The following is a 27,185-nucleotide window of genomic DNA, read 5'->3' as shown; positions in this document are numbered from 1 at the left end:
GCATGCGTATGTAGAGGCAAGTTTCCATGGAACCTGCCCGTCAACAACTTTTTACCACGAACTTCGCTCGGACTTTTTACTGATTTTGCCCCTTATAAATTGCGCATTTCAGCTGTGTTCACACCGATTACTATATTTAATAATGATTCCTCCAAATGCTTCCCTTGTCAGATATGACACTCCCGTCCTCGTCAGTCGAAATACGGACAAGAAAACACCAAGGGTAAGTAATTTTTTTAGATAAACAATTTGTCTGACTATTTTATTAAGATTTTCAGTTCTGTAGTCAACTCGACCTTCACAAAACAATCTACTTGACAAGAGAGGAATAATTGGGTACTTTTGTCAAACTTGCTAAATTTGGTTGATTCTTGCATGATTAATGTACAACTCTACAAGTTTACTGAATTATTATGTTCAAATAAGCCTAATTTTTAGCAATTTCAGTACAGGAGTAGGGACCTAAATATTTTTTTATTATTTTTTTATTCCGAAATCCGATTGTTAATTTTATTTTTATCATTTTGAAATTGAATAATCAGGGCCCAATTTCATAGCGCTGCTTAGCGGCCGATTTTTTTTACACTTACGCCCCGGTGCAGATTCTGTTTCATAATGTTCATATAACGCTTCTAACCTGCTATTGCTAAAACGGTAACTTGTCTTTAAATTAAGTACACGAGAAAGCATGCTAACCTTCCGGTGCTTACCGCACGAAAATAAATGACTTTACTACAGTGCAAATCCATGGTAAACACGCAATATGGCCGCCCAATTTTTCTGCTAACCTGTGAAATAGGCCAAGGCTTAAGCAAATTTTTCTGCTACATGTACAATGTACAGTTAGCACGCAAATTTGCTTACCGTATGTCAGGTATGTAAAGCAGCGCTATGAAATTGGGCCCTGGTGACGCCAACACTTCACAGGAAAGGCTTCCGTATCCTGTCACCACTTTTTCACTAATTTTTACCAGACGAACCAAAAAGAATCTCATTTGACACTACTGACAAACTGTCATTAGATTTGAGTTAATTCATTTATTTCATAACATTTTAACAAATGAAAAAGTGGTGGCAGGATACAGAAATTTCTCCTTAACGTAGTTTTAAGTATAACAGGGTGCATATGATGTGGGTTTTTTCAAATGCTGTCTTCAAAATCAAAAGTTTAACTCACACACATGTCCAGATGCGTTTATGAAATTCTGATTCAAAATGCGTTTGAAAAGCATATTCCCCCTTGAACAAGATGGCACAATAGAAGAATCATTAAATTGTAAAGGGGTTTTGATTGCCACCATTGCTATTGGAATTCTGCATCTGTTAAATACTGTACAAAAACCTGGGCCCAACTTCATGGCTCTGCTTACCGCCAAATCTGCGCTTGCAATCACGATTCCCAGCCGAATTTCTGCGCTAGCCTTGTAAGCGCAGAATGCCTAGTAGAAGGGAGTACGCACACGCAGAATCAAAAATTCACCGCTAACCCGTGAAATACGCTTGCCATAAGCACACAATTCCCTGCTTCCGTAAGCGCCGATTCTGTAAGCAGAGCCATGCAATTGGGTCCAGGTGTGGCTATCCCCCTTACTGATAACTTCCATGGAATAATAACAGACTGGCCTAACCTCAGTTTTCTTAACACTTTTGTAAATCAGCAATGGCAGAAAATGAAAGGGATAAAACAAGAATCTTGCAGTACCCAGTTTAAAATTCCATAAACACCAGGTCTAGAACTAAACTTTGATAGGTCAGGACTAAGGGCCATTTTTTATTTTGCAAAAAGAGCACCTCCGAGGCCTCTGTGTAATTTTGGTGCTCGTTTCGAGAGCACAATTTATGAAAATATTTCAAGTTATATAATTCAGCAGTCAATACATGAATATCCTCATAATACCATCAGTTTCATTTACTCATAATAACCACTACAAGTTTATTATAAGCCCACCTTTGATTTTATTATGAATTTTGTATTTGAACCTACAGGCGAGGGCTTTGAGGACTAGCCCACAGCCTCCCACCAATGCTGGTCCCGTACCAAACCCACCACCAAAGGGAGGAAGCAAACTGCCCCCAGTTGAGGCTCAGAAGGCACAACAGACAGACGAGATTCTAAACTCCATCTTGCCACCAAGGTTTGAACATTCTATTCTGGTTGATTCTATGTACTAAAGCACTAACAATGTTTAAAGACAATGGACACTATTGGTAATTTTCAAAGACCAGTTTTCTCACTTGGTGTATCTCAATATATGCATAAAATAACAAACCTGTGAAAATTTGAGCTCAATTGGTCATCGAAGTTACGAGATAATAATGAAAGAAAAAACACCCATGTCACATGAAGTTGTGTGCTTTCAGATGCTTGATTTCGAGACCTCAAATTCTAAACTTGAGGTCTCGAAATCAAATTCGTTGAAAATTAATTCTTTCTCGAAAACTATGTTACTTCAGAGGAAGCCGTTTCTCACAATGTTTTATACCATCAACCTCTCCCAATTACACGTCACCAAGTAAGGTTTTATGCTGGTAATTATTTTGAGTAATTACCAATAGTGTCCACTACCTTTAATACTGGATTTTTGTGTGCATCGAGCTATCAATACACAGGTCGTGGATTTAGATCCCACCCGAGTGATTTGGCTGGGGTTTTTTCTCCTAGAACTCAGAAAAACACCGAGTTTTACAATTGCTTAATAAGTTAAAGGCAGTGGACACTACTGGTAATTGTCAAAGACTAGCCTTCACAATTGGTGTATCTCAACATATGCAGAAAATAACTAACCTGTGAAAATTTGAGCTCAATCGGCCATCGAAGTTGCGAGTAGTAATGAAAGAAAAAAACACCCTTGTCACACAAAGTTGTGTACGTTTAGATGGTTGATTTCGAGACCTCAAGTTCTAAACTTGAGGTCTCGAAATCAAATTCGTGGAAAATCACTTCTTTCTCGAAAACTATGGCACTTCAGAGGGAGCCTTTTCTCACATTGTTTTGCACCATCAACCTCTCCCCATTACTCGTTACCAAGAAAGGTTTTATGCTAATAATTATTTTGAGTAATTACCAATAGTGTCCACTGCCTTTAACCCTTTGCTGCACTTGTATTAGTTTTATTTTTAATTTAAAAAACACGTCCATCCATGTTTTTCTTGAAATTTTTCATAATCAACTGTAAACAACCAAGTGATATATCGTAGGAGGTCCTGTTTTCGAGGTGTCCCTAAAATCGTGGCAAATCTTTTACCTCTCTGTGCGCGATGTAAACAGTCCCTAGATAAAAAATTGTGGTTTTATTTGCCAAGCAAAGAGTCTCCTCTCCATTGACCAAAACTTAGAAACACGTAAGGCTCCACTGGTTATTTGCACTTGTAAATGCAAAAAGTTTGGTATTTTAGGCATTTCTACAAGGTACAAAAATATGTCATACTGTTGAGGCCATATAAAAATATTTGCCCACCCAAAAAGTTTCATCAAACACTATTTCAATTCACAGTTCATGATGATCAAATCATGTGACTGATTCTATTTCATAACATTCGTACAAGTCTTCAGAGGGATTGCATTCCTTCCTACGTGATGGCATGCGGATCACACAATACATTCAAAGATTGTATTGTTATTCAAATAAGTCCATGGGGCGATGCCCGTATATAAAGGCCCGGACACTAGTCCTGAGCCATCTTTTCTTCGTGCGTAACAGCACTGCGGACATCGAAATGGAAAATTCGATTGATTTAGAGCTCCCGTCAGACACTGAGTCTGAGTTTCAGTGCGGCCAAGCCGCTGGTGATGAAGATACTACACCAAATGTAAGCTTAGAAGCGAAGCTTCAGGCAAATTCAACGGGAATACAAGCTTTCCCTCTCCATCGCCAGCATGCAAAACATGCTGACGAACATGGTAAAAGACCAACAGTCGGCTGCAATCCCAGTCGACAATATGTTTGACGTTGATGATTTCGTTGGGCAACAGGGTAACTGTTATGACCCAAACCAAAATTTCGAGCTGACCAGTAACGTGGCAGCCAGTTCTCCTTCCAAACAGGATGATAATTTTGATTTATTGTCTTGCGAAGACATTTATGAGACTTCTGAAGCCAAAGGCGCAGAAATTTTCTCAAATTTGGCCGACAGAGCAACCAAAGCGGTAACACTACTGATCAAAAAGGAGATATATACAAAGATCGCAGAAAAATATGCGACACCGGCTAATGCGCCGGCTGTATCTGCCCCCAGAGTGGACGCAGACTTGTGGGGCACTATTCCTGAATCGGCCCGCTCCAAAGACGTGGGCACTCAGCAAATTCAGTAACATACTTCCATATTCTAAATGAACTACGGGACACTGCCAAGGCGGGTACCGTAGCAGACACCGACAAAATCAAACGGTATGCCCTTTCTTATTCTTATTCTTATTCTTTATTTGGCCAATAAACAATTACAAATACAAGCAGACAGTATGTCAAATAGATAATTAGTACATGTTCAAAAGTAAATACAAAGCAAGAAAAACAAAAGGGCACAGGAAATTATAAAACAACCCTAATGTGATGGCCAGGATCAACAAAAGTATAATTAAACACTGTAGCTCGAAAGCCTGTTAATCCAGTCACATAGGGAAGCAAACACACTATATAAAATACTCTCTTTGGAAAATAATAATAATTATAAATAAATATTAATATAAACAATCTGTTTACACAAAGTACAAATTAAAATAACAAAACCAAAACCAGAAATTAGACAAGCAAATAGCAAATAAATAAATAAACAAATAAATAGTTAATTAAAACAAATAAATAAAAAGTATTAACAAATGAATGAATAAATAATTAGAAAAGTACATGTCAAAAAGAGATAAAGCAACAAATAATTCAATAAAGGGATGGATTTAACAAAAAATAGGTCAATCAACGAAAAAGTTAATCAAGCAATCACCTTTTCCACTTAAACTCTTACATCAATAAACAGATGATTAAATATTAATAAAGCAATCAAAACAACAAAACAACAAAACAACAACGAAAATTCAAAATATGGCTAAACAAATAGGTGAATCAGTAAATGAATAAATAACAAAAAAATAAAACAGCACGCAACGGAAATGAGCTCTTTTCCAACATAAATATATCCAAAAAAATAAATAATGGATTAATAAATATAAATATATAAATATAAATAGATAAATATATCAAACAATCAAACAATCAATTAATAAATAAAGTAATAAATAAATAAATAAATAAATAAATAAACAAATAAAAACAAAATTTATATAAACAAGATGAAAGGAAAAAAAACGGATCTAAAAAAAAAAAAAAAAAAAAAAAAACTAGTAGGTTTGTTGGGATTGATGGCATTACACTGTCGGGAAATGCATCATATGAATTGAGTATGAAGCGACGGGATGATTTGAAACCCTGCCTTAACCCTATGTATAAGGGCTTGTGCTCAAGGAGCACACCTGTGTCTGATAAACTATTTGGACAAGATCTAAATTCATCAATGAAACAGGTTGCCGAGGCTTTTAAAGCCGGTAGAAAGCTGACTTATTCAGAAAATAACAAAAGTACTCAAAACCGTCGGTTTGAGCCTTACTCCCAAAGAACCCGTGGATTTCGCCAGGGTTTCACGACAGGGCGTACCCCTGGAAAACAGAACTCAACCGCGGTATACGCAACCCTACTACCCAAGTGGCAACCGCCGAGGCGGGAGAAATGATAGTGGGAAGTTTTCCCACCATAAACCTACAGCAACAGCTACAAGTGGGCAATTTACTGAAACAAAAAACTGGTATGTAAAACATGACTCCACTGCAATTTCGGCTTGTGCCGGGCAGTTAAAGTTTCACCGTTATAATTGGTCTCAGATTGCCTCCGACGGGTGGATTCTAAACACCATATCAGGCTGCAAAATTGATTTCATTGCACGCCCTGTACAATCGGTCAAACCAAAAAGAATAATGTTTTCTGATGAGGAAATTCAGACTGTAAATCAGGAGATAAAAGAACTCCTTCAAAAGGGTGCAATTCAGCCCACTAAAAGGTCTAGCTGTCGGTTCGTATCGAACATTTTCCTCATTCCTAAAAAATCTGGTGGCCTGAGACCGGTTATAAATCTGAAAGATTTGAATACTTTTGTAAGATATGAACATTTTAAAATGGAAAATATAAAACTAGTTGAGGAAATGATTCAATCCAATGACTTCCATTGACCTGAAAGATGCGTACTTCACAATTCCAATGAGTGAGATTGATCAATCTTATCTGTGCTTTTCATGGGAGAATCAGTTCTATAGATTAACCTGTTTACCTTTCGGGCTGAGCTCAGCCCCTCGAATTTTCACAAAGGAGATGAAACCTGTCATTGCAGCAGCAAGAAGTAAAGGAATTCGGTTGGTAATTTTTATTGACGATATTCTGATCACGGCTTCATCTGAGAATTGAAAGCAATGAACAAACAACCTTTGTGGTACAGTGATTGGAATATTTGGGATTCCAGATAAACAAGGGAAAATCCTGCTTGAAACCGCAGACCCATTCAACGTACCTGTGCGTTGAGATCGATTCCAAAACAATGACGATCAATGTTCCAAAGTCAAAAATACACAATTGAAATCGGAGGGAACACAAATTCTGGAAAAGAGAGTCTTGACTTTACGGAATCTCGCAAAATTCATAGGCATGATTATTGCAACATTTGATGCTTTTCCAAGAGGAAAATTGCATTTTCGAAAACTCGAATCTGCCAAATCGAATACCCTAAAAAATGAGTATGGCAATTATGATGCAAATGTTGCAGTAAACCAAACTATACGAGAAGAGACTACATGGTGGTTGGATATTCCATGCGATGATGTAAAATCGTCAATTAAAAAACCACCCATTACTATTGTTATCTGTACAGATGCCAGTAATACCGGCTGGGGATGCAGTCTCCGAAACGGACAACTCTTACACACAGGGTACGTGGTCCAAAACCCAACAACAGTTGCATATCAATATTTTAGAGTTATTGGCAGCTCAAAATGCATTGCTAACTCTCTGTGAAACTCTCAATAATGTTCATGTTCTGATCAAATCAGACAATAGCACAGCGGTGTCTTATATTTCGAGAATGGGGGGAACTGTTGGTCCCTTAAATGACCTCGCATCAAAAATCTTCCTTTGGTGTATCGAAAGAAATATTACTCTATCCGCAACCCATATCGCAGGAGTAGATAATACCACTGCAGATTACCTTTCTCGTAAGAAATTTAATAAAGAATTGAGTCTCAACTCAAGTATATTCTGGGATGTTGTAAACATGTTGATTTGTTTGCATCTTATATTAATAATAAGATAGATTGCTATGTGTCATGGAAATCAGACTCTAACGCATGGGCCATTGACGCTTTCTCAATGCAGTGGTTTGGTATAACACCTTACATTTTTCCACCTTTCTGTTTGCTCTGTAGAATTTTTTACAAAATATCACGACAGCAAACTCCTGTTTGCCTTCTCATCGCCCCTCTATGGAAGGCCCAACCGTGGTTTCCACAGTTGCTACAGATGGTAATTGCAAACCCAATCAAACTACCAGAGTTTTGTCTGATGCATCAACCACTACTGCTGGTTCCAAACCTGCACCTGGTCGCTTGGGTCATCTCAGGGAATGTTGGAAAACAAAAGGCATTTCGGCAGAAGCTTCCAACCTCATCGCAAACTCATGGCGGTCAAGTACAAAGCTGCAATATGAATCAGCTTGGGAAAGCTGGACTAGTTGGTGTAGTGGACAACAAGTTAATCCATTATCTCCCACTGTAGCAGACTTAGTAAATTTCTTAGCCAAGGCTCATTCAAACGGAAAATCATATTCCACGTTAAACAGTTACAGATCAGCTCTGTCTTCAGCCCTACCTAGAATTGAGGGACATGTAGCGGGACAACACCCTCTAATAGTACGTTTAATGAGGGGAGCATTTAATACAACACCCCCGAAACCGAGATACTAAAAAAAACATGGAAAGTTTCAATTGTTTTAGATTATTTAAAATCATTGCCAGTTAACAATGAACTTTCTTTATTAGTTTTAAGTCAGAAACTTTTAACTCTAATAGCTCTTGTATCAGCTCAAAGAACCCAAACGCTGGCTAGTATAGATACTAGTCACTTGAACATATCAGTTAATTCCTGTGTTATTTCCGTTTTGGATTTATTGAAAAGGAACTGCCCAAAAAGAGGATTGGGACATAACAAAATAGTTATACAAAAATTTGATGAGAACCCAAAGTTATGTGTTCTCCGCACATTGAACGATTACTTGATCGTACTGAGTCTCTTAGAACAGTTAGTGAGGAAACTAAATTTTTCATATCAACCAAGAAGCCACATAAAAAAGTAGCCAATGGAACATTGGCTCGATCAATGAAAGCCGTTTTATGTGCAGCGGGAATAGTTCCCTCTGTTTACACTAGTCATAGTTTTCGCAGTGCAGCTACATCGACAGCTTTTGCGCATGGGATAAAGCTCCAAGAAATTCTGAAAACAGCCGACTGGTCAAATGCAAGTACATTTGCTAAGTTTTATAATAAGCCAACCGAGGAAGTATCCTTCGGTAAAGTAGTGCTTAGTTCTAGTACATGTATGTAATACTTTGTTATATGTTAAATATAATAAATAAAGAGTTCCTCATACGGTTTGTTGACCTGGTTTTTCATTTTTTGACCATCACAGATTATTTATCTACTTTGAACATGCAATCCCTCTGAAGACTTGTACGAATGTTATGAAATAGAATTAAAAAATTATATGAAAGAATGAAATATAATTGTAATTCTATGAATAATAATGAAGTACAAGTCGAAGAGGGTCCCGCCCGCTGCTGGGTTTTGAACCCTCCCAATACTGTTTGGTCAAAAAACTATTTGACCTCAGAAAAGATGGCTCAGGACTTGTGTCCGGGCCTTTATATACGGGCATCGCCCCATGGACTTATTTGAATAACAATACAACCTTTGAATGTATTGTGTGATCCGCATGCCATCACGTAGGAAGGAATGCAATCCCTCTTTGACTTGTACTTCATTATTATTCATAGAATTACAATTATATTTCATTCTTTCATATAATTTTTTAAATATTTTGCTGAGCATTCTGAAAAAAAGTACAGAGGCTTAAAGAAGCCATGTGCCTTATATCATTTTCTAATATTGTTGGAGATTTTTATTTTTTAACCCTCATATCAATATTATGATTAATATTAAAATTTAAACATCAGCTTGTTGATTCAATTATCACTGTTTATTTATACGCTTTATTATAAATTTTAAGAAAAAAAGGGGAAAAAACTAAATAAAAATCGGATTTGAAAGCCAATAATTATTCACACTTTTTATTTAATTATTTTTTGCAAATTACCATGGTAATTTTTAAAATTTCATTAAAAAATATTTTGAATAAAACGAAGGCAACTGGTGGCTATAGAGTCATACACAGAGTCTCAAAGAACACTTGTAGTCACTGTAGATGTTTCTTCCATGTATGGCTTCACCGGGAAACCATACTTTCTTGTTTGCCGTGAAAACAGGAAAAATTCAAAACAAATGGGGCCAGTTGAAGTCATTGAAGATCGGTGTGTAGTGTGAACATTTCAATGTCCATCAAGTTTTAATACATGTTTGCATACTTCGTATTAACAAATGAAGATAATTAGGGCATCGGTTGATATATATGGCATCATTATTTTTTTCCCAATTCAAAGAAAAAGGCATAATAGTGTGAAAACTGGTAAAAGGAGGATATAGGTGTTTTAGTTTTTAAGTTGTGGTGCTTTTTAAAAGTACATTTTGAACGTATTTTGGTGGTCTCTAGCGACCGCCTTGTGCACCTAGTAGTTAATACACATTGGTGTAAGGCTAAAACCAAGTTATACAATTTTGTTTTAAAACAGTGCATGTTCTTATTGACCCTTGCACAATATCAACCTATTCCACCATTTTTGGAGTGAATTCCGTGTTCATTTGGACTCCCAAAAAGGTGGGTTGGCGTAGTGGTATATTTTCCACCTCTATGACCGGACCCTGGTTTGAATCACGCTGGAATTGGGTTTTGAGTTCCTACCTGCTGCGTGGGTTTTCCCTGGAATAATTCTCTTTGGTTTTCCTACAAAAACTAAATCTGAACTTCCGTCTACGCGTCTCTCCTTTCGGCTCTTGGCCATACAGTGATTTTAAGTTTGCTTTTCTGAAAGTCTTTTCCTTCACAATCAGAGTTTATGAAATGAAATAATTGAAATTGAAATATTTGCTTTGATAAATAGAGAATGGACAGAGAATGGTCAGCTGTGGGTGCAGCAGGTGTCCAGTACTCCGGCCACCAGACTGGACGTTGTGAACCTCCAGGAGCAGCTTGATACCAGACTGCAACAGAGACAAGCAAGAGAGACTGGGATCTGTCCAGTACGCAGAGAGCTCTACTCACAGTGTTTCGGTAAGTCTCGTGCTCTTCTGCCTAATTGGCCCAATTGCCACCAAATACCACTGGAGATTGTGGTGTCTAAAGCCCAGTTTATTCTTGTAAATGCAAATGCGAAGTTCACTTTTATGTCACATGGCTGTTTTCCCGTCAATTGTTTCGGAGGAGTTAAACATAGTTCAACTGTTGCGAACTATTCGCAAGAAGTATGAACTGGGCTTCAGTCCACTGTACACAATCCACTAACGATGAATCTTCCTTCCCAACTGGCTCAATTGCCACAAAAAAAACATCCGCAGGGCCCAAGTTGATAAGACTTCAAGGATAACAAATTGCCTGCAAAACACAGGCTTAGCAGAAAAACATGTAGGTCACCAAACAAAATTTTAGTTTGCACTTTTAGCAGCGCGTTCTTTGCTGGAAGGCTTTATAACTAGATGAAATTACAAAAGGTGTTATGAGCTCGGCTTCTTGGCGTGTTTGTATATAAACAAAAAGGGGGCAATACTTGCGCCAACAAAAATAATAAGGTACTTCACTTGTAGTAATAAACTAATAGTAATAGGCTTGTAGCTGCAGTGGGCCTATTAGCTGTGTACTACTGCCAAATAGCACACCACAGCAACAAGAGTCTTAGGAAAAGTAATGTGACTTTAAAAAGAGATATAAATTTTATGGCATATTGAACAAGACATGTATGACATAAAACTCAATGCAATGATCACAAAGTTGGCGGATAAACAGCTCTATGAAATAAAGCCCAGATGTAATCAGTCGTGAACCGATTTTGAATAAAAAGGTTTCACCTTGCAATTTGAAGAGCAGTCTTGATTGCTTGAGGAGATACGGGATCGGAATAAGGTTATTTTTGAATGCAATTTAATTTGGTTTGTCTTTTCTTTTCTTTTTTTGTCTTTTCTTAATGGATGTTTTTGCTATGGATATAGAAAACGCCCTAATTGATTTTCGAGAACATTTAAACCTTCAAACCATTCAGTGTGAATTTTACTAATTGCGCTTGCGGTAAACAATATGCCGCAATGCATCAAGGGAATTAATTTGAGGCGCAACAAATCGAGTAGAAGACCGATTCATAAAGCTCCGCCCCATTGCATATTGACCAATCACAACGCAACAAAGGTTTGACAAATAAGTCCAACATGCGAGTGCGCGTATGGTTGGTGCGCGCTGCAGAAAGGCATTGGAGAGGCTCACATGTTCTTGCTCACATGTGCATCATGGACGGAGCCTAATGGATCGGTCTATTGCACTAGTAGCTTGGGTTGATTTTACAAAGAGTAAAGACTAGTCCTAACTTTATAGGACTAGTTCTAGAAGATATTAAAAACGTATGGCTAGCTAGTCCTATGTTTTCCTAACTCAAGATAAGAATAGTCTTAACTCTTTGTGAAGTCCATGCGAGGGGTAGATTTGAGGTGGATTTCACCAGGAGTAAGACTATAGTCTTATCTTGAGTTACATGTAGGACAAGTTACTCGTCCTAACTTAGGACTAGCCATATGCTTTTAATATCTCCTAGGACTAAGTGAAATCGGGCCTAGTTTACAGTGCATCCTGTCACAGCATTTTAAATATAACAGAAATGATAATATTTAAAATTTATATTGCATCCCTTACATACAAAATGATTAAAGAACACATGTTAAAAAGTACAGAGTGGAATAAAAAAAAATTAAAAAATGGTCACCAGGCCAGTGCCCAAACAGAAGTATGGGGATACATCTGTCCAACCAACAGAGAACTAATTAACACAAGTAGGGCCTATATCATCCTGCGGGACATCGCTACTAACTCAGCTAAGATCTCATACAACAACAACAATCTGACCTTGAGGTGGTTTGATTGAAGAGCAATTCAAGGTTTAATAACTCGGAGCAACGCAATCTAATAGGATTAATCTATTGTGCATCACTGAGAAGTGATAGCGTTCTGGGTTAAAATGATCAAGTCTCGGACTTGGGTAATTTGTATTGCTTTTGTCCTGAAAAATATCTAAGTCATGGATCCCTTGGGGAAATTATCTGTGTTAAAACAACAGACATTAAAACTGTTGCTGTAAGCTTAAATTTTTTAGAACGGTGAAATATATTACTATGTACAAATATTAACGTAAAAGCTGACTTGGTAACGAGCGTTGAAGAGCTGTTGATAGTATAAAACCTTGTGAGAAACAGCTCCCTCTGAAGTAACATAGTTTTTGAGAAAGAGGTAATTTCTCACTAAAATAGTAAAAGACTTCTAGCTAGAAGTCTTTTATTCTTATCTGAAAGCACACAAATTCATCCAACAGGGGTGTTCTTTCTTTTTACCATTTTCTCAAAACTTCGATGACCAATTGAGCCCAAATGTTCACAGGCTTGTTACGTTATGGCTACGATGGGATACATCACGTTAGAAGATTGGTCTTTGACAATTACCAAACGTGTACCTTCCCTTTGAGGTTTTTTCAGTGTTTTTTTTCCTTTTTATTTATTTTTTTTTATTTTTCATTAGTAGGTCCACCCCTGTTATGCCTTTGGCGAAAGTGTGTGCCAATTAACTTGGAAATTGGTTGTATTCCTTCCTTTGATTGATTTAGAAGGCTATGACTTGGCCAACTCAAAGTAATTTGTCCTCGGTACCGGTAATAAAAAGGGCAAATTTAATTTGAAATGTTTTTCTCTGGCATTTCAGTTATAATCTCTGCTATTCCAAATGGAGGTAATAAAAATCAATTTCAAAGGATTTCAAATCGGTCCTGTGTGGATCCATTTAAATGAGGGGAGGCTTTGTAGGCTTCATTATAAAAGCTCATTCTAGGATTTGGGATTGGGGGGTGGGGGTACAAATGTATGGCAAAATGGCAAGGCTTTGCGATCATGACTCTTCAATTTACTTACTCACTCTGCGGATTAAAACCATTGGACACCAGGGCTGTATGCTTCGTTTTTGAAAGGGCAAGGGCACCAAGGCATTTTCTTCCTTGGTAAAGGGCACCCTATGATGAAATTGCAAATTTGTACTGGAGCATTTCAAGGGCACCAAGGCAATGACAAGGGGACACGGAGGCAATCGGACACTTTCGGAACAGAAAAAAAAAAAGTTCACAGATTTACAGAAGGTAATGGTGAAAGACTTCCCTTGAAATATTATTCCATGAAATGCTTTCCTTTTTGAGAAAACACTCAAACAAAATATCGATATCGAGAATAACAGATTTATTTTAAACACATGTCATGACACCTGAAACGTGCGGAAACAAGGGTGGGTTTTCCCGATATTTCCTCCCAACTACGATGACTGATTGAGCCTAAATTTTCACAGAGTGGTTATTTTATATAAGTTGTGATACACAAAGTGTGGGCCTTTGGACAATACTGTTTACCGATGTTTTGCGATTGCTTAAAAACCTTTTGTTCACTTGATGGGCAAGTGTTTAAAAAAAAAACTTGAGAAATCTTTATAAATAAAAAACTGAAAACTTTAATCTGAATTTATAAATAATTTTTTTAAGTTGTTGTCTTGCTGGTAATACTTTTGGTAATTGTCCAAGACTAGTATTCTCACTTGGTGTATCCCAACATACATTATATGATTGAATGCATGATAAATCAAACATGGCCTTATCATTTCGAGTGGTCATCGAAGTTGCAAAAACCGATGAAAGAAAAACGGTTAACAACCCTTAAAATTGCATCCTTTAGATGTCTGAGACTGAAGCCTTTCTCAGATTCTTGTTTTTCTGTTCACTTTCTTTTTCAAAAATACCCCTTTCTCTGAAACTAGAGTAGGTAAAATGGGATCGTTCATAATGTTTATATAATGTCATACAGCTCTCCAGTGCTCTGTACCAAGTAAGCTTTATGGTCATTAGCTGAGTACATGTAACAAAGGTATACCCTCCCTTTATCTTGTTTTGTACTGCCTTTTCATTATGCGCTTCTTCTCTAGGGTATAAAACTTAATTAATTATCTTATTTACTGATTTACTTGGAAGGCCTATTTGGTGATGTTTTCGTGTACAACGTTTTGGGAGCTTAATGTAAAACGCTTTACAACGTTTTTGGAGCTTTATGTAAAACGCTTTATGGTAAATCAATCAGGTGACATGAGAAATTCCAAACTTTTCTCTGAATTCAGACTTGTTTAATGTCTTAATAAAGACACTGGACACCTTTGGTAATTTTCAAAGACTAGTCTTCTCGCTTGGTGATCTCAACATGTGCACAAAGTAACAAACCTGTGAAAATTTGAACTCAATTGGTCGTCGAAGTTGTGAGATAATAATGAAAGAAAAAAACTATCAACAGCTCTCCATTCATTGTTAAAGGCAGTGGACAATATTGGTAATTGTCAAAGACTAGCCTTCACAGTTGGTGTATCTCAACATATGCATAAAATAACCAACCTGTGAAAATTTGAGCTCATCGGTCATCGAAGTTAATGATAGAAAAAAGCACCCTTGTTACTCAAAGTTGTGTGCATTTAATTGGTTGATTTTGAGACCTCAAGTTCTAAAGCTGAGGTCTCGAAATCAAATTCGTGGAAAATTACTTCTTTCTCGAAAACTATGGCACTTCAGAGGGAGCCGCTTCTCACATTGTGTTTTATCGTCAACTTCTCCACATTACTCGTCACCAAGTAAGGTTTTATGCTAGTAATTATTTTGAGTAATTACCAATAGTGTCCACTGCCTTTAACAATGAGTTTTTATGCTGACAGTGATTACCAATCCAGTGCCTTTAAGATTCATTTCTCTAGTTCTTAGGATACTGTTCACAGAAGCTCCTTGGAATCTTTATGGAGGTGAAGGGGTTACTGTAAGGTTGAAAAGGACATCAATTTAACATACAACCATCACTATTTGAAGCAACTATAAAGCTATTAATACTAGCAGGCGAATTCATCCTGATTCCCAATTTGTGGGTCCTTTGAAAAATCAGAGTTTTTTTGACCAAATGGCAGGCATGAAAAGTCTTTTAAAGCCTACACCTTGTGGGTCAGCCTTTCTGCTCAACAAAATGTTCCTACTAGCTTTTACGCAAGGACCAATGTCGGCCATGTTTCTATCACAAAAATAGTTAATGGCGCGACAATTTAATTTGACCCTTTGTCTAGCTATCTGCACTAATGGTGATAACTCATTTAGCTTTATTATATGTGAGGCGTGGGAGAATGATTTAAAGCCATTATACACTTTCGGAACGGAAAAAAAAAGTTCACAGATTTACAAATAACTTACAGGGTTTACAGAAGGTCATAGTGAAAGATTTTTACTTTTTGAGAATACATTAAAACAATTATCAATTCTCATTGTCAAGAATTACGGATTTATTTTAAATACATGTCATGTCACGGCGAAACGTGCGAAATCAATGGTGGGTTTTCCCGTTTTCACAGGTTTGTTATTTTATATAGAAGTTGTGATACACGAAGTGTGGGCCTTTGGACAACACTGTTTACTGAAAGTGTCCAATGGCCTTAAAAGCAAGTTATATCATGTAGGCCTAAGTACATCATGTAATGTGTTTTGTCTCTGTATTCCTGTAATGTACATAGTCAGTGAGGTGTTTTTTTTTTATACTTCATGGAGGCAACAAAGGCAATTGCCTCCGTTGCCCCAGGCCATTGCCTTGGTGCCCTTGAAATCAGTCAAGTAGAAATGCTCTGCCAGTAGAAATTTAGAATTTCCTCATGGGGTTCCTGTTACCAAAGAGAAAATGCTTTGGTGCCCTTGCCCTTAAAAAAAATAAGGAAGCATACGGGGCTGCATAGGTCCTTTTGGTTGGTATTAAGCAGTTTGCATGAGCTAGTTCAGTTTTTATCCCTATGAAAATATTACTCTCTATGACAATTTAAAAAAACATATTTATATAAATGATTTGAGTTAGGTTTTAATATTTAGCTGTTCCGACCTACCGTCGGAACAGGTATTGTTTTCGTCGAGATTTTTATTATTTTTATTATTATTATTATTCTTTGTTTCTCGCCAAAACCCCATTGCATTTGTACACGTTTTTTCTTTAAGCCTAATCTCCCAAACCATAATACGAAAGAGTGAGTTTATTATACCAAATTGTAGCTTAGAACATAAGCTTTACTCTAAACGTAAAAAAAATTGAAAATCTTAATTAATTAACCACGTAATCTTCATTTGAATATAACTGAATGCAGTCGCTTCCATGTTATTGTTAAATATTCTCTTTGGTAAATGCCATACAGTATGTACCTATCATGAGTTGTGACTTCTTGAGATGAGTCTGCGCGTTTGAATATAACTGGATGCAGTCACTTCCATGTTATTGTTAAACATTCTCTATGGAAAATGCCAAGCAGTATGTACCTATCATGAGTTGTGACTTCTTGAGAGAAGTCTAATCAAGTCTCCTTTTGTTGTTTTTCTACTTACGTTCTGGACCACAGCGAATTCTCTTTTTATTCGTTTCCTAACCGAGTTCTGGACGTACACGAAGGCATAGGGTTTTCGTTTAACGAACGTGCGCAATTGAATAGGGGTTTTTGACGACGACGACACACCATCGTGTCCACACATTCTACCTCCATGTTTACACTAAACTTAAACAGTTTGAAGATAATGATAGTTGAAAGCTTCCCTTAACATATTACTTGCTGTGGTGTTGTAGTTTTTGAGAAATTAGTGAAAAAACTGTCAACGTATGACTGGGACCGAGTTGGTTTGGGACCGAGTTGACCGGCTTCGTTTCAGGCGACGAGCGTGAACGACGAAAACAGAACGCCAGGGATTTTGAATCATTTACGGGTGAAGTCACCTTGCTTGCGTCGGGGACCACTTGCCTAAACTAATTCAAGTATTTCGCTTTCTTTTCGGAAATTATACCATGACATACAAAAACTCTTTGGCAGGAATACAAAAGCAGCGATTTTATTATGCTGACGTTTCTCTTGTGGTTGAGTGGGTCATTTGTATAAAGCTGCTTATAATAAATAGGCAAAACATTTTGCTTTATAAAAAAACATAAATTGAGCAGAATAGTGGCTTAATGTTATAGAGCTGCTAATATAATCAATAGGCAAACATTTTGCTTTAAAAAAAATTGCAGATCAGCAGAATACCTTGATTCACAACTTGTACTTGTATTTGCTGTGTTTAGCTGCTTTTTGTGTTTAAAAATCTTTAGTGTAGTTTGGTCCAGGGCCAATGGCTTTTAAAGGAAAGAATCGCATCGCTTGCGTAATCATGGAATTGTGCTTACGCTAAGCGTATTTAACAGCTTAGCAGGGAATGTGTTCTTGAGCGTCACAATTCGCAATAAAAAAATCTACAGTTGACTAATTGTGCTCAAGTCCTGCAAAACTGAAAACAACAGTGACTTAAAAACTTAATTTGCATTCTCAGGATAATACCCGTGGTTTACTTACGTGCAAAAGTAGGCCGGGGCGACTAGTGTGCTTTAGTGTTAAAGTCGCGACTACAAATTATTATTTGAGTTACGACTACAAATTATTATTTGAGTCGCGACTACTATTTTTCTCTACTCTGTTATAATCGTGCTCAAACGTTGACTACAAAAATTGTCCCGACTACCTGCCTGGTGAAATATGGTTGTGTTGCTTCTTACTATTCGCAACATATAATAAAACGTGCGCTTGCAACACTTTGCAGCACAAGTCTTGAGAATCCGTAATTTATCACGACAAGCGTCGTAGTTGGGTTTGAGGGGCGATTAGTTGAGTTTGTAAATTTCACTAGTCACCCAGGCCTATCATGATGGGAACTTGCCTATTAAGGTTTTATCGCGAATTGCAAAATTTCAAGAGAGGGCGTTGCGAGCGCGAGTCGTAGAAACTGCATAGTAACCGCCCCATATTCCTTCCCAAAATGCATTGCGGTTCTGAATCGCAATAAACCTTATGAAAAAATCTTGTGCAAATGGGCCCAATGTCGTGCTCTGCTCTGGAAGCAAAGATTCAGTGCTTAGCAGAAGCAGTGAATTCTGCGCTTACGTCAAGCAAAATACACTGCTTAGCAGGGATTTCTTTTGTTTGTGTGCTTCTAAGCTCGCACATTTTATTCCGCGCATGCACATTAAGCCGAAAATGGTGATCGTAGGTGCAGAGTTTGGTGGTTACGAGTTCAGTAAAATCCACTCGAACAAGATCAAACATCAAACCACCAACCAAATACAAGGATTTTATCCTTAAGTAGTTTGTCACATGGCAATGGACTCTAAAGATACTAGCATGAACTCAAGAAACCAACCAAATTAAACAATCCTGAGTCAAATGCAAGTTTTTACATTATTCAACTAGAGACCACTTATCTTATATACCGCCCTCTATTGACGAGTGACTGAAAATCCTTGCAACACCATATCTCAAGAAGTGTAGGACCAATTTTTACACTGTAGTGAAGACTCCGTGGGGCATGGACACTAATTTTGAAAAACTGTGACATCAAGTTGACCTCTACTTCCGGGTCAACCGGAAGTGGGACCATATCTCAAGAGTTACACAACCGATTAAAAAACAAATTTTCAGTTATAGACTCCTTAGGACTTAAAATTTGTTGGGAAAAACCGTGACCTCATTTTGACCTCTTCTTCCGTGTCAACTGGAAGTGGGACCATATCTCAAGTACTATTCAACCGATTTTAAAACTTGTTTTCAGTTTTAGACCCCTTGGGCATTGGAGATTAGCCTTAGGTTACCGTGACCCCATGTCGACCTCTACTTTGGGGTCAACCGGAAGTGGCACCATAACTCAAAACACTATTCAACATTTTCAAACTTTTTTTTCAGTTATAGGCTCCTTGGTCATTTTAGCACATAATCCAAGCAAAAGAACACGGAACAGCTTTGTGTTTGTTCACAAACACCTAATGTCTAGTTTGAACTTTGTTTTTACACTGTCCTTCCCCCTAAAAAGTCTGCAGTGAATAATTTTTTCAGTTGGCCAGGTTTGTGTTTCCTTAAAGGAACATTACAGAATTGGTAAAAAACAAAAATTGTGATCACAGATTTACATAAAACTTACACGGTCTAATGATGATGATAGTAGAAAACATCCCTTGAAATATTTCTGTCTGAAATGTCATATTTGATGAGAAATAAATAATCTAACTTCGCGTTTGGAGTTTATCGCTCAGTGAGCAATTTATTCATTTTCATTTTGGCATCGATTCAATGCAAAATGTGTAATCTGTTTTCCACCATTGTCTCGTGACCCATATGGCCGATCGATCTCAAACTTCTACAGGTTTGTCAGTGTATGTATGGTGGATTACATAAAGTGCTCACATTGTCAGCAACTGTTTTGTTAGTAAAAAAAAACAATTTTGTAATGTTCCTTTAAAATTGCACATCTCTTTTTCGTAAAAGATTCCGTCTGATGGAAATACATGTAGCATTCATTGGGATTGTGTGCAAACTTTCCTTCCTTGAATACTGCAATTTCCCAACATTGATCTATATGTGTACAATGGAACAATTATACCTTTGAATTTCTGCGTGAGTTGGTTATTATTTGTCAAGGTCTAAATGATCAGACTAAAAGCTTTCTTAAAATTCTTTGGCAGTGTCAAATAGAGATGGACGCATTGCATTTGTATTTCCAAGCATAATTGTCTTAAATTTAGATTTTAGTTAAGACTTTTTATTTATTTACATCATTTTACTTTGTGGTTTGCAAGGGGCTTTTAAAATTATCATGGCAAGTAAAAAGCTTTGAGATTTTGTTTTGCTTGTTTTTTTTCTCCTTGTTTTTTTTTCTTGTGCCCTTGTGGTATAGGAAGGTCACATTTTCTAGTTTCCCCTCTTTAAATGAAACAATAAAAGCAGGGTATACTTTTGGTTATTTTCAAAGACTTGGTGTACCCCTTAAATGCATAAAATAAAAAAATCTGTGAACATGTGGGCTTGTTTGGTTATCGAAGTTGCAATAAAAAAAAAGAACAACAAAAAGACACCCTTATTGCGTTGAATTGTGTCTTTTACAAATGGCTGAGAAAAGCTTGATGCCTGAAGCCTCTCTCAGTTTCAAATAATGAGGTGAAAATGTGCCTCTTTCAGTTGTCAAAGTTTGTGTAATCGTACTTAAAATTGTACATTGTGATTTTGTTTTTAAATTGAAGAAGAAAAAAACATTCAAATTGGGATTGCGTGCAAACTTTTTTTCCAACATTAGAGGCAGTGGACACTATCTAATGGTAACTACTCCAAATATTTGTTAGCATAAAAACTTACTTAGTACTGAGCAATGAGAGCTGTTGACAGTATAAAACATTGTGAGAAACCGCTCCCTCTGAAAGTAGTGTAGTTTTGAGAAAGTAGTAATTTCTCAGGTCTCCAAATTCAAGGCTTCTGAAAGCATACAACTTCTGCGACAAGGGTGCTGTTTCTTTTGTTTTTCTCTCGCAACTTCGATGACCAATTGAGTTCAGGTTTTGAGAGGTTTGTTTATTGTATGCATACGTGTATGTTGAGATACACCAAAAGTGAAGACTGGTCTTTGACAATTACCAAAGGTGTCCTGTGCCTTTAACCTGTCTGTTCCATGGACCGATAACTATAATTTTGATTTTGAATCCTACATCAGTGGGTTATTATTTGTCGATGTCTAAATAATTGGACTAAAAGCTTTTCAAAAATACTTTGGTTGTGTCCTGCGCTAACTTAAAGGGAACTTACGTACGTCAGTTAAGGGTATAATCACTGAATGGCAATAAAAACTGTTTGTTAGAAGCCTATAGGAGCTTTTGATAGTATAAAGCATTTTAAAGCCATTGGACACTTTCGGTAAACAGTATTGTCCAAAAGGCCCACACTTCGTGTATCACAACTTATATATAAAATAACAAACCTGTGAAAATTTAGGCTCGGAGTCGGGAGAAAATAGCAAAAAAACCCACCCTTGTTTCTGCACGTTTCGTCGTGTCATGACATGTGTTTAAAATAAATCTCTAATTCTCGATATCGAGAATTGATAATTGTTTTAATGTTTTCTCAAAAAGTTAAGCATTTCATGGAACAATAATATTTCAAGAGAAGTCTTTCACCATTACCTTCTGTAAACCCTGTAAAGTTATTTGTAATCTGTGAACTTTTATTTGTGTTCGCCGAAAGTGTATAATATAAACATGATAAAGGCAGTGGACACTATTGGTAACTGTCAAAGACTAGCCTTTACAGTTGGTGCAGCTCAACATATGCATTAAAAATAACTAACCTGTGAAAATTTCAGCTCAATCGGTCATCAAAGTTGCGAGATAACAATGAAAGAAGAAAACACCCTTGTCACACGAAGTTGTGTCCGTTTAGATGGTTGATTTCGAGACCTCAAGTTCTAAATCTGAGGTCTCGAAATCGAATTCGTGGTAAAAAATTCTTTCTCGAAAACTATGCCAATTCAGAGGGAGCCGTTTCTCACAACGTTTTATAACATCAACCTCTCCCCATTACTCGTCACCAAGAAAGGTTTTGTGCTGATAATTATTTTGAGTAATGACCAATAGTGTCCACTGCCTTTAAAGAATGTTTTTCTTTGAAGTTATGTGGTAATGTAAAAAAATAAAATTTTGTATGCCCCCCAGCAATTGAATATGAGACTCAGATGTAGTCCTATTAGGGGCTGTTTTTTCTGCATGGACATACATATTCACATCAAATTTTCGGCAACATCTCCAAAAAATCTCAAAAAGGTGACCACCTCTGAAAACAAATGTTCACATAAACAATTATACGGTTCAAGAAACCAAAGCTTATAACAGTGTGCTTCCCTTTAAAGACATTGGACACTTTTGGTAATTGTCAAAGACCAGTTTTCTCACTTGGTGTATCTCAACACATGCATTAAAGAACTTGTGGAAATTTGAGCTCAATTGGTTGACAAAGTTGCGAGATAATAATGAAAGAATGCTTAATTTCCGAACCTCAAAAATCTTATTCTTAGTTCTCAAAATCAAATCCGTGGAAAATTACTTCTTTCTCGAAAACTACGCCACTTCAGAGGGAGCTGCTTCTCACAATGTTTTATACTACCAACCTCTCCCCCTTACTCGTTACCAATTAAGGTTTTATTCTAATAAATATTTTGAGTAATTACCAATAGTGTACTTTCCTTTAAGGCTGTGAAATTTTAGAAAGCTCAGTTGGTTGACAGCAGCTAAAGGTCTTAAAGGTTCAAATCCCACTCTTGGCAATGAAGTTTCTCTGTGCCACCCCAAATACTTTATTGTTTGCATATAGGATTAAACTTATTAAACGGTTCCAAAATCCGAAGATATACTTTTCCTGAAAAAATATTACCCGCAAGTGGATTATAATTACACAATTTATAAGCATATTAATGAGAATTTATTAAGATTTTATTTAGGATTAATTAAAACAAAAGGTTGTTTTTAGCATTTCTTAGAATTTTGTCCTGAACACTCGAAACTTATTCTGTTTGACCATCATATTTTTTCACTCTGTCTAATTACAGATGAGCTAATTCGTCAGGTGACGATTGAATGTGCCGAGCGTGGCCTCCTGTTGCTGCGAGTACGTGACGAGATCCGCATGACAGTCGCAGCGTACCAGACACTTTACGAGAGCAGTGTGGCGTTCGGGATGCGCAAAGCCCTCCAGGCCGAGCAGGGCAAGTCTGACATGGAGAAAAAGGTAAAAAGGGCAGACCCAAAAATCTAGAACAATAGTGTATTGTACTTTAAAATAATGCTCCGTAAATAATAACGAGTTCTTATACAGCATTACTATAACTTGTTGTTTTCATTGGTTCCCTGGGTCCAATTACATAAAGGCTGTAAGCATAAACGATTTGCTAAGCACAGAAAAATCTTGCTTAACAGAAACTGGTTACCAGCCAAAATTCAATGAAGTTAACATTGTTGTAACTGTGCCCCACTCATCTTTTGCTTGGCAAAGAGATTTGCTCAACAGTTATTTCTGTAGGGCCCTGGTTATCGGGCCATAGACATTTCTAAAGTCTTTCTCAGCACCTGGAAGGTATGTAGCGGCATACAGCCAAGAGCTGCTGTGGTGCTCCAAAGGCTTTTCATGCACAATATCAACCTCTACCCTCGCATTTACCCATTTATACCCCTGGCTGAAGTAAATCAACTTTAATTAAGTTTGTTGCTCAAAGACATGAGTGTTATGACCTGGGTTCGAACTAACACTCTGCTGATCAGAAACACCAGAGCTTGAGTCAGATGTTGTTATCGGCTCAGATTAATTCTGTACGGAACAAATTTTGAAAGATGTTTTAAAAGTAAAATTACAATTTTAATCTCAGCTTATTTGAGACGGCAAGTTGTCAAAGTGCTAGAGATGCTCATTAATTCTTTACTAAGAAACATGTGTGTTTTAAAGCGACTAGTTGAATCTCAGCGTATTCGGACATTTTCAAAGTGCTCAGATTGACCTCAGACTCAGCCACGACACGCCAATGTACAGTATGATCCTCTAACTTAAAATGTTTTTGTTTTCTTAGATTGTTGAGCTTGAGCAAGACAAGCGAGAACTAGAGAGACAGGTCAACGAACTGAAGGCCAAATGTGATGCTATCGAGAAGCGAGAGGCCGAACGACGTCAGGTTGAGGAGAAGAAACACACAGAGGAGATCCAGTTCCTGAAACGCACCAATCAGCAACTGAAGGTATGTGTAGTAAACCGGTCAAGACCAGTTGGAACCAGATGGGACCGGTTTTGGGCAGTTGCTTTAATGATCTTGTTTGCTTTAATGATCTTTTTGGCAGGCAGGCATTGCTGAGGCAATAGCACTCTCCTGGTAGCACAAGATACATTTTGTAACTTTCCCCAAAAATTTAAAGTTTAAACTGAATCTAACGTTTTGACTTTAGCTATAAATTGTTTTTTGTCATATGGCCATAAAAAAAACCTGTTGTTTTGTTTTCATTTTAAGGAATTGTATTCTTGATAACTTTTTAACTTTTTGCCAGCTTTCTGTGTCTGGATTCCTTAAATTATTTTACTGTGTAACACCCTGATTTGTATAATTTTTGTCTGGTCTAGATTTGTTTTCTTTTTTCTTGTTTTTTTTCTTGTTCTTTTCCAGCGCCTTGAGGCGGATTCTTTCTGCTTTTGTTTTTGCGCTTTATAAATTTCTCTGTTTGATTATTATTATTCGTAGGGTGACAATTGAGAGAATTTTTTTTCAAATACTCGAATTGTTTTATTACATTTGTATAATTAATACAGGTACAGTTATATATACTACTACTTTTTTTTCTGCTTCTCTTCTTCTTCAAGTCACAGAAGAATGTTTAAATTAAAAACATCGTTCAGCGGTGCTAGAATGAATGGGAAGTCATCCTGTCCAAGCAACCTTCAAAATTCTGGGGAAAAAATTCTTTCAACCCCCAAATCGACACACTTGTTTGGATAATTGAGTCATTTGAACATAGTTTGATTGAATTATTGCTCTTAGGTTTTGAAAAAAAATTATGAAAGCGGTGACAGATTGTTCACCATCTTTACTCAGGGACGCTAACGTTTTTTTGAATGGCCAACATTTTTTTGTACTACGGTTGCAAGACCTTGCACACTCGCAAATTGATACACTTTTGAGATTTATCATATTTTTAGCCTGAACCCCTAGGCATCATTGCTCCGTAGTGGCAAACTAAATGGATTTGTCTTTCTTGTATTGTCGTGGCAACTGTCAGTTCTAAATTGACATATTGTTTTACTTCAATTTATTTTAGTTGTAGATTCAACTTGAGGGTGTCATTACTCAGACCATTTTGTTATGAGTTAATTGCTGTCATTGTTTTTTTGTGTGTAGTGTAAAGCTGTAGTTTGCCTGTACTTATTTTGTTGTAATTTTCATTTATGTAATTTGTTAAACAGTATTTTATTAATTCTGCAGCTTTTTCTATTTTTATGGTTGTATTTTTAAGTATTTTTAATATTTAAAAAAATTAATTTAATCTAGCCTACATGTATTTAAAGGCAGTGGACACTATTGGTAATCACTCAAAATAATTATTAGCATAAAACCTTTCTTGGTGACCAGTAATTGGGAGAGTTTGATGGTATAAAACATTGTGAGAAACGGCTCCCTCTGAAGTGTCATATTTTTCTAGAGAGAAGTAATTTTCCACGAATTTGATTTCGAGACCTCAAGTTTAGAACTTGAGGTCCCGAAATCAATTATCTAAACGCACACAACTTCGTGTGACAAGGGTATTTTTTCTTTCATTACTATCTCGCAAGTTCGATGGCCAATTGAGCTCAAATTTTCACAAGGATGTTACTTTATGCATATGTTGAGATACAACAAGTGAGAAGACTGGTCTTTGGCAATTACCAAAAGTGTCCACTGCCTTTAAGGGAATTTTTTACGTTTGTTAATCACTCTTAAAATTAGCGACAATCAAACATTTTGGGTTGGAAGCCTTCAGCAGCTTATGATGGTATGAAGTATTTGGAGAAACATTTCATTTCGAAGTAATGTGGTTATGTAAAAACGATATCAGTTTTTATGGCCCAGAATTTGAATAACAAAATTTGAGTGGCTCAAAATTTGAATCCGTGAAACGTTCCTATCAGTAACGCTTCTCCGATTGTGTATTCCAATTACAGTTAGTCTTCCTGAATGGGCATTTTTGCTCCGGATTTTCGGTGATATAAAAAAACGGGACCACCTTTTGAAATGAAATTGTCGCGTGTTAGTTTTAAACATCTAAGTTTGTATTAGGATTAAAACAATAAAAAGGTTCCAAAACCAAAGGTAGGCCTACATGTACATGTTCCCCTTAACGCTTGGCATTTCTTTTCTGAAATACAAGTAATCCAAGCATAACTGAATGGTTTTGTTTTCCTTGCGCTGTCATGACAACTGTCAGTGCTAAATTGACACTTTCTCTTAAATTTATTTTTATTTTTAGACTCAACTTGAAGGCATCATTGCCCCTAAGAAGTAAACTGAATGGAGCTGTCTTCTCTGCATCACCATGGCGCTTATTATCTACACCTGACATCAGTGCCTGTTGTTGTTCTCTGAGAGAGTAGAGACGTCACAAGTCCTCCCACCATCCTCAAAATGTGTCTTCATTTTTATCTTGGTTGCTCTAGGGCAATCAAGCTGTGCATCCGTCCACCGTTGTCATTCAAATTTTATAGCTTGACGTATAATAATTGTCAATGCATCATGGCACTATACAACCACACCCGCCAGTGCCTGTTGTTGTTGTTGTTCTTTGAGAGTAGAGTGGTTACAAGTCCTCCCACCATCACCACAGTGTGTCTTAATCTTGGTTGCTCCTTGGGCAGTTAAGCATGTGCATCCGTCCACTGTCGTCATTCAAGTTTTATAACTTGACATAAAATTGTTTACTAATGACACTTGTTTTTAAACAAAGCGAAATTTATTATGTTTCACACCAGTTAATAAGATCCATTGCTGATAAAGTTATCCACAGCGTTGATGCAATTAATTAACAGATCATACTCAATGCATTCCAGTATTACACCAATACGCTGCACATGTACAAATCAAGTTTTATTCGTGGTTGGAAAGAGGGTAAAACAAGCTTCGTTGTGATATCTTACACACTTGTGTCAATTTTGGCTCTAAAGTTATGAAAGATAATTTATGTCTTTATCTGAAAATGACCTCTATAATGAAGAAACAGCCTGTTTAATAAAAAACACATAAGGACACAGAGTACACAATGAAACAAAACAAAAGGGTCCTGTGGAAAACCTGTTTTATTCATCTCTATTGAA

The 27,185-nt window shown here is 36.9% G+C and overlaps 1 protein-coding gene and 1 pseudogene across 1 annotated transcript; both read left to right on the top strand.

Moving 5' to 3' along the window:
• Nucleotides 1-26: 26 nt before the first annotated feature.
• LOC139950022 (33 kDa inner dynein arm light chain, axonemal) lies at nucleotides 27-27,185 on the top strand. Its single transcript, XM_071948647.1, has 6 exons — nucleotides 27-223; nucleotides 1,987-2,135; nucleotides 10,300-10,469; nucleotides 22,915-23,093; nucleotides 23,926-24,090; nucleotides 26,345-27,185. Exons 1-6 carry the CDS (start codon nucleotides 143-145, stop codon nucleotides 26,378-26,380), a joined length of 780 nt encoding a protein of 259 aa, XP_071804748.1. The 5' UTR covers nucleotides 27-142; the 3' UTR covers nucleotides 26,381-27,185.
• Nucleotides 3,718-5,721, top strand: LOC139950050 (uncharacterized; annotated as a pseudogene).

Source organism: Asterias amurensis, chromosome 17, assembly GCF_032118995.1.
Source record: "Asterias amurensis chromosome 17, ASM3211899v1".
In the NCBI taxonomy this organism is placed as follows: Eukaryota; Metazoa; Echinodermata; class Asteroidea; order Forcipulatida; family Asteriidae; genus Asterias; species Asterias amurensis.
The sequence above is the reverse complement of the archived record's forward strand: the minus strand, read 5'-3'. Positions and strand labels throughout refer to the sequence as shown.